Source organism: Cyprinodon variegatus, unplaced genomic scaffold (genome assembly GCF_000732505.1).
Source record: "Cyprinodon variegatus isolate N-32 unplaced genomic scaffold, C_variegatus-1.0 Scaffold246, whole genome shotgun sequence".
NCBI lineage: Eukaryota > Metazoa > Chordata > Actinopteri > Cyprinodontiformes > Cyprinodontidae > Cyprinodon > Cyprinodon variegatus.
The window spans coordinates 152,636-161,335 of record NW_015150699.1 but is presented as its reverse complement, the minus strand read 5'-3'; the positions used below and the strand labels follow the sequence as shown (position 1 = coordinate 161,335).

General features: G+C 36.0%; 1 protein-coding gene across 1 annotated transcript; it reads left to right on the top strand.

Moving 5' to 3' along the window:
• Positions 1-1,718: 1,718 nt before the first annotated feature.
• Positions 1,719-8,327, top strand: erlec1 (endoplasmic reticulum lectin 1; the record flags this gene model as incomplete). Its single annotated transcript, XM_015381981.1, has 12 exons — positions 1,719-1,817; positions 1,943-2,020; positions 2,097-2,160; positions 2,243-2,289; positions 2,377-2,600; positions 2,697-2,838; positions 2,924-3,085; positions 3,168-3,227; positions 4,003-4,127; positions 4,225-4,302; positions 4,409-4,484; positions 8,199-8,327. Coding segments are annotated over 12 exons (1,227 nt in total), but the record flags the coding sequence as incomplete, so codon positions are not given.
• Positions 8,328-8,700: the final 373 nt, after the last annotated feature.

Genomic DNA, 8,700 nt, shown 5'->3' with positions numbered 1-8,700 from the left:
TATGCAGAGGCGTAGCTATAAAATTTTTATAAGGGTGCCCAGGCAATAAACAATGTAGACTGAGGGGGGCACCAAAACCTCAATCTCCACTGTTCCAACAGGAAAATTAACAAGCAAAACATCCATATTTTCTAAATAAAGAAAAACTTTACGTTTCCACAGCCTTTTCTAACAAATAGTTGCATATATTCAAACATCCGTGCTTTCTAGATAAAAGGTATAGTGGATAAAATTCTTTCAGGTTTGAGTTTTGGGCAAGCATCATTTCCATTGTCATTACTTACCTACTTTTATCAATAATCATTCTGCATAAAATTTATTTTTACAAGCACTAATATCTACACAAATTGATTATTTAATAGATTTTTATTAAAACAGTTATTTATCTATGATTTCACTGAAGACTCCTAAGTGACTTGCAGAGAAATTTTCTCTTTATCCCATAAAACAAAATCTATTTCTGAAGAGTGTGCATTCTGTGCTTATCATCTTTAATGTTAGTATATTGATGTGCATAAATAACCATTTATTTATTTTATTTATTTATATTATTTTAAAGTAATTATTAATATATGAAAAATGTTTTGAATATTCCCTTTGAGAGTATTACTGCTGCCATCATCTCTATTAGAGGGAAATAAATGGTAGGGGTGGCCATGGGCACCCCTGGTCCCTCATCTAGCTCTGCCCCTGTTTATATGATTATTTAATTAGTTTTTAAGGACGTCTTATGGTTGTGCAGATGCTAGAAATACTCAGTAGCATTTAGTTTTTAAATCAAACCTAAAAGAAAAAAACACTATTAAACACCCTTTAAGTTGTTTAAGGGTGTGTGATTTGATCTAAAGCAACTGATCAATTAGTAAACTGTCACTTTGTTTAAAAACAAGATGTAACTTGGAGTTTTTATCAAGTTAGACATAAAAAACAATTGATTACAAAAAAAAGTTTAAAAGTAAGAGAGAGAAATATAAATATGTAGAGAACAGAAGTGTGACGATGCATTTCTGTGATGCAAATAATTTAGTTATATAATTTGAAAAAGTATAGAATTCCTTTGGACAGCTTTTTTAGTTTCATACTAATAAATGGAAAAATAAATGTGTCTAGCAAAATATCTGAGCTGAATGAAACCAATATTTTTGTAAGTCACTTGATTTAATTCAACATTAAAACTGATAACATTAGCAGAATAAACTTTTAAAAAGGTCTTATGTATATAATCTCTTTAAAACTGTTGTTGAAACTGTTAATTAGCATTTTTTTGTTTCTGTGAAGAATTTTCTGGATGGATTTCCAGAGTCTTTAAAGTTTTACAAAGAGAGTGAATGTTAGGTATTTTCCTGATTCATACTCGGATGCATTCAATGAATTTTATTTCATTTTTCAAAAAAATGATGATTCCTCAGCCTTTTTACATCTTTGACTCTTTAGTTTTGTTTTGCTCTCCCCTAAAGGCTTCTGGTGTATCTAGTTGTTTGTTTAGAACTTTCTGTTAATTGTCTTTATTATAGCTAAGATCCCAATTTCATTTTAAACACTTATACGTGACATTCATTTGGTCTTGTTTAAATGAAACAGGAAAACTGAAAGTTGATCTACAGCTAAAGTTGCATCAAACTGAAGCACAGAAGATCTATATGGGAGCATTCGTTTTGTTGCATGGAAACCTTTAAATGAACTGATGTTTTATTCATGGAAGTGTTGCATAAATAATTTCACCCTTTGGGTCTCAGGATGATGATAAGGGGTACGGCGGTCCCAGTCCGGGTGACCTTCTTGAGCCGCTGTTCAAACGAAGCAGCTGCTCCTACAGGGTGAGACATAAAACTGAAACTGTGTTCAGTTAGACTTTCATGCAACGTTAGCAGACCATGACAAAACAAAAATACCTCCGTTTTAAAAGTGTGTAAAAGGCTTTATTTTGAATGAAACCCTGCAGATTGAGTCTTACTGGACATATGAAGTGTGCCATGGGAAGCATGTCAGGCAATATCATGAAGAGAAGGAGACTGGGCAGGTTAGTGGGTCATTATTAGCTATCAGGTAAAATAAATGAGAATGTATCCTGAAGGTGATCATCTGTGCTTTTACAGAAGATCAATGTTCAAGAGTATTACCTGGGGAATATGGCACAGAGGAGTCAGTCTTCTGATACAGGTATGCCTCCATATTTGTATGTTTTTTGGTCTTAAAAAAAAAAACAAGTTAAAACTCATTTGAGTTGGTTGAAATTTTTTAGATCAAGTTGAGGAGAAAGAAAACGCCAAAACAACTCAACAAAGAGAAGTAAAAACAGTACTAAAGCTTAAGCAAATGAATTAACAAGAGACATTTTTGCTCACACTTGTTTCCTGATTTATGTATTGTTTGTAGGTTCCCACCAAAAACATTGAAGGTCAGCTGACTCCATACTATGCTGTGGAAATGGGAAACGGGACTCCTTGTACGCTGAAGCGGAACCAGCCACGCTCCACTGCCGTGTTGTATGTCTGTCATCCCGAAGCCAAGCATGAGATCCTTTCCATCGCCGAGGTCACCACCTGTGAATATGAGGTTGTGGTGTTGACGCCTCTGCTGTGTGCTCACCCAAAGTACAGGTAGGATGTAAAGAATGCTCTCAGTAGGAGAAAGCTGGAGTGTTGCCTGGAAACGGGAGGCCTTTTTCCTAACTTGATCTAACATTGTTTTGTTAGGTTCAAATCCTCCCCGGTGAATGCCATCTTCTGCCAGGCTCTGGAGGGCTCCCCCCTGCGGCCTCAGCGGCTTATTCAGTTAGACAAAGAGCAGGAGGAGCTACTTAGACCACCATTCAGCACTAATGCCGACACCAGAGAAGTGAGAGAATCGAAGAAAATGAAAAACAAAAAAAACAATCATATTTTGAGTTTGATAATGTTTTTTTTTTTTATTTCTGTCACAGGAGGACGTATCACCAGTCAGAGAGGAAGCTTTCACCTCCACTCACAAACCCATGAATGTGGGAGGGCAGGTACAGGTCACGGTTGGCACCACTCATATCTCGCGTTTGACAGACGAGCAGCTGATCAAGGAGTTCCTCAGCGGCTCGTATTGTCTGCAAGGGGTGAGACCTGTTTTCTTTTATCACATAAAGATCATTTCTGGAACTCCTCTGGAATCTGTAATCATCTTCATGTGTGTTTCAGGGTGTAGGCTGGTGGAAATATGAGTTCTGTTATGGAAAACATGTCCACCAGTACCATGAGGTAAGATCATTTGAGTAAAAGTGAGAGAAAAAAGGCTTAGAGTCAACTGTTCATCAGTAATGTTAAGAAAAATAAAGTCAGAGGAAGCAAAGGGATACTTTTAAAAGCTGAATTGTTTTATTCAACATTGGAGACATGTTTGTTGATCATCAAGCCCGGAAAGAATAAGAGGCTGAATGAAATAACCCTTTAAAATGATTTGTGTTAATGGATATTGGTGAGTCTAGTCTGATCTTTATTATGATATCTGGACACTCAAATCATCTTTTTGGATCTTATATGGTTCCCAGAAATCAGAATCGATATAACATCTGTATGGGCTGGTCAAAGCTTTATAAAGGGGTTTTTAATGAACTTTAAGGTTCTGATGCATCCATCTTTAATAATCAAGTTTTTTTTTTTTTTTGTCATAAAAGGCAGAAATCAATCAGCCAGACATTTAAATAGCTTTTGACCTGCTGATTAGTAGTCAGCAGGTGAGATACTAAGATGACAATGGTTTCCTTAACAGTTCAAACAGCACATTTTGTGAAGCACTTTTTGTTTGGAAGTTTAACTCTAAATGACTTTGTCTTTAAGGTGTTTTCTTGTATAAAATATTTCTAAAGAAATAGATTTTTATATCAATAAGTCAAACCTCTTAAGACAACAGTAAACACTTGATCAGTGCCTCTGTGGTTAAAAGGCTTCAACAGTATTTTCTCCAATAGAGGTAATTCTGTAGGAATTTGGTTGCATTTTTTCCAGTTTTTTCAAATGCTTCCTTGTGTCGCAGGACAAAGAGCAAGGGAAGAACATTGTAGTGGTGGGGAACTGGAATGCAGAGGAGCACATTGAGTGGGCGAAGAAGAACGTAGCCAGATCCTATCAGCTTAAAGAAGACGGAGCACAGAAAGTAAAGTAAGCCATTTAGTGTTGCTCTAAATAACTAGAAATCCAAATTACTACTGTTAGCTTTTATCCTTTATTTTCCTTTTTCTTTTTTGCATCATCATAGGGTCGTATCCCACTTTTATGGACATGGGGATTTATGCGATTTGACAGGAAAACCCAGACAGGTCATTGTAAAGCTCAAGTAAGTCAAGGGTCTACTGGAGGAATAAATAACCAAACAAAACAACACAAGTCTCCCAATCATAATATGTTAATATTTAGATTAAATCAGGATTTCTCTTTGGCAGATGTAAGGAATCGGAGTCTCCCCATGCTGTCACCGTCTACATGATGGAACCTCAGACCTGCCAATATATACTTGGGGTAAGGTCGCTTGTTGCACTGATATGCTAATAATTAAACAGCGCATCCAGAAGATATTGGGAGTGCTGCACTTTTTAAACACTTAGGTTTCAGACTTATTCCTAATGGTATTAAATTAATCTTTCTTCAAAATTTTACCCACAATGCCCGATTATGACAGTGTCTATATAAGATCCCACAGTTGACCTTGCATGTCAGAGCACACACACAAAGCACAATGTCATGTCGATACAAAAACATTTCTGCTGCTCTGAAAGCCGCAGCGAGAACAGTGGCGTCCATCATTAGGAAATGGGACAAGTTTGGAACCACCAGAACTCTCCTACAGCTGATCGGTCTAAACAGGCCTGTACGATGGATACCGGGCCCTGAGTGAGAGAAAATCTGCTGTAAAGCAAGGGTTTTACCAAATAACACAAAACTAAATGACTTTAATGTGTGAATCTGTCTGTGGCAGTTCATGTTCAGCACATTTCATTTGGCTAGGATAAATAAAACAGTAGTGTTGGTGTATTGACATAGAGAACATGTATAACTTAATTTATTCTAACTCTAAGATTTCAAAAGAACCTGCAAATTTTTCCAAATCCAATTTATTTTATGACTGACTGAAGTTAACAGCTTGAAAAATTAAACTTCTAACCTGTTTAATGTCTCTCTCTTCAACTCCCTCACAGCCTGAATGATCCACTGACATACTATTAAAAGAAGCTTTTGATTGACTTCATTTTCAAAAATGACAGGCTGATTAGCCTAAAAACAATCCTATGTTGATCATTTTTCAAAATCCTATTTATTTATTTGCTTAAACTGATATTTACATTTATGTATATAACTAACTTGACCCATATATGTATGTTGCTTCATTTTAACTTGATTTTTAAATTAGACATAACAATTAGACATAACATGTCTCATTTAAAGAGCGATATTACGCCTCATAGAGTCCTGCTGTTATTGGTTAAGACCATGTGGGCTGTTTGGCTTTGTAGACGATGAAATAAGGTTTTAAACAAGCCTAGACATGGCTGGGTTGCATAAAGCAGAGCTGTTAGTGGCTTGCGTAAGAGTGAAATACATTGCTGAGACTGGATCAATGAGCACAGTTTGAAGCTGAATGCTAACAACGCTCCGATATTTTTGAAGTTTCGATGCTGATTTTTTTTATTACAATGCCTAAGGCTGAAAAAAACAAAGCAAAATACAGCTCAGAAAAGTCACTGGGGCTTTTTTTTTTGCCTAAAAAGCAGCAGTTTTACTTTTTTCTATAGACTTTTAAGATATTTTTGGTTTATAAATGTCACATTTTGTTATATACACTGACTCTGAAAAAAAGTGAAAAAAAATACTTACTTCATAAATGTTTTGTGGCCACCAAAATGCTTCAGTGTTATTTTATGGGTCAAATAGTTAAGTAAAAGCATTTGGCACAATCTGGAGAGATTTGGAGACGCTGGTGACCAAAAGTTCAAAGCCCCACAGCTCTGGAACTGTTGTAGCTAGAGCTCTGAAATTTTCTGCATTTGTGGTTGAAATAATGTAAAACAAATGTAAAGAAAATAAATGCAAATGAGACATGCCTATTCCCAAGCATGTCTTTATTAATACTGTTCAGAAAATACCAATTATTTTCGAGAATATAAAAACAACTTTGAGTCATGTTTGAACTGATGCAGCTTGGGTTGTGTTTCACTCAAACTATTTTCATTTATATTTCCAGAAACTAGAAGGTGATAGCTTTCAAATGATGTATCACACATGTAATGTGGACTTACAGTTCTTCAGTTATTTGCTTTTCCATTTGGGTATGCAAAATGGTTGAGGATTGCTTCAAATTCTGTTGGTTGTTTAGAGTTAAACAACATAGAACTGAAATGGAAAATAGAAAAATTCTACCTTTTATTTAAGTAGATTACTTGGTGGTTAAAATACAATCCCACATTTAGGGGGGAAAAAAAGAATGAAATCATGTGTCCCACAACTATTGGCACCCCTGATGTTAATACTTTGTACAACCCCCGTTTGCAGAAGACAGCACTTATTCTCCTATAACATTTCACAAGATTGGGGAACACAGAGAGAGCAGTCTTTGACCATTCTTCTTTGCCTAATATTTCTAGATCATCCAGTGTCCTGGGTCCTCTATTATGCACTCTCCTCTTTAGCTAAACTCACAGGCTTTCGATTGGGTTGATGTCTGTTGACTCAGATGGCCATGGGAGAACCTTGATTTTGTGACTACTGAACCTTTTTTGTGTAGATTTTGCCACATGTTTTGGATCATTATCCTGCTGAAGGACCCAATGAAGACCCATCTTCAGCTTTATGGCAGAGGCCATCAAGTTTTTATTTAAATGTCCTGGTATTTGAAAGCGTTCATAGTGATATGTACCCTAACAAGGTTCCCAGGGCCTTTGGAAGAGAAACAGGCCCACAGCATCACACATCCTCCACCATACTTCACAGTGGGCATGAGGTGCTTTTTGGCATACTCATCTTTTTTTTTTTAACGCCAGACCCACTTAGAGTTTCTTTGCCAAAAAGCTCAATCTTAGTCTCGTCTGACCAAAGCACACAATCCCAGTTAAAGTCCCAGTGCTGCTTAGCTTTTCCTTACATGCTTCCCAAAACAGCTTGTTAGCATGTAGAGAGCTTCTGATAGTTGATTTGGAGACTTTGTGACTCAAATATTCCACTCTTTGATGCAATACAGAGACGGTGAGCTTCGGACTTGTTTTTACTTCTCTTACCATCCTCCTCACTGTGCCCTGTGGCAAGATATACTTGGGACTTCTTCCAGCCTGTCACTGTTCTAGTTGTTTTAAACTTCTTAATGATTCCCCTGACTGTAGATACAGGTAAGTTAAGGCAAGTGGCTATTTTCTTGTAGTCATTGCCTGATTTATGAAGGTTGAAAAACATCTGCCTTACTTGAATGGTGTGTTCTCTTGTGTTTGCCATGTAAGAGAATTATGCCTCTGTGTCACGTCATATTTATACCCCAGGGAAACAGAAGGTCATGAATTATTAATAAAAAGTTTCTAAATACCCTGACTAACTTTAACAAATACAGAATAATATAGTTAAGAGGAAATCAATTAAATGTTTTAGCTGAAATGTTAGGGATGCCAATAATTGTGGGACACAAGATTTCAATTTTTTTTTTTTTAAATACGTGATTTTTATTTTCATCTGGGTTCTATGTTGTTTTATAAGTCCTCGACAGTATCTTAAACAGGGGTGCCAATAATTATGGAGGGCACTGTATGTACCTTTAGAAAAATAAAAGACTGGCCTGCAGGAGGTCAGCCACTGAGCAGGAAATAGGGAATTGTTTTAAAGTACATGTAAATATCTGATATATATGTGTATATGTATCCTAGTTATACAGGACACAGTGTCCCATACATTTACACTTTATTACATTGCATAGTTCTAAAATTTGTATTTTATTGCTATGTTTACACCATACACAACAAGAAATATTTGATATATTATGGAAAACTAATAGCAAACACTTCTATATTTTATATAAAATCATATCTATGACCATTAATTGGAGAATTTCAGTAAATGACTTGTTCGGAATCCTAAAGTTATTTTGATTTTTATTTATTTTTTGAAAGTATATGATATAAAATTAAAAGTTTTATTGAAGATAAGTTAAATTGTCATCTTACTGACATCTGCTTGTTTTATTGATCTTCTGCTTAGGTCGAGTCGCCGGTCATTTGCAGAATTCTTGACACCGCTGATGAACAGGGGCTTCTGTCAATCCCTAGTTAAGATGAAAAGATCCTGTGATGATCCAGCAGTGATGCATGAAGGATGAGAGGACACTTGTAAAACAGAGGACCCTCTGGTGAAAGAAAAGACTTTCAATGTGATGAAAGCCAAAACTGTGGTTGAACCCGATTGTAAAGCTGGACACCATATTGCCCAGGAGCGCCGGTCCATGCCAGGCATTGCAAGCAGCATATGATACAACCTAAGCTGTTGATGATTGAAAAGGGACTAATGCCTTAAAAGGCAGTGGATATAATTCCCATATCTCATATCTATGCTTCTCTTTGAGTTGATCAATTGCAAACAAGACAAAATTTTTTATATATTTTTTTTTAAATCAATTAGTGGAACTGACTCACAATGGTTTTATTTTTTCTGAAGTACATTTCTGCGTGTGTTTGAGAGAGATTTTAAAGTCATTTGCTCCTTG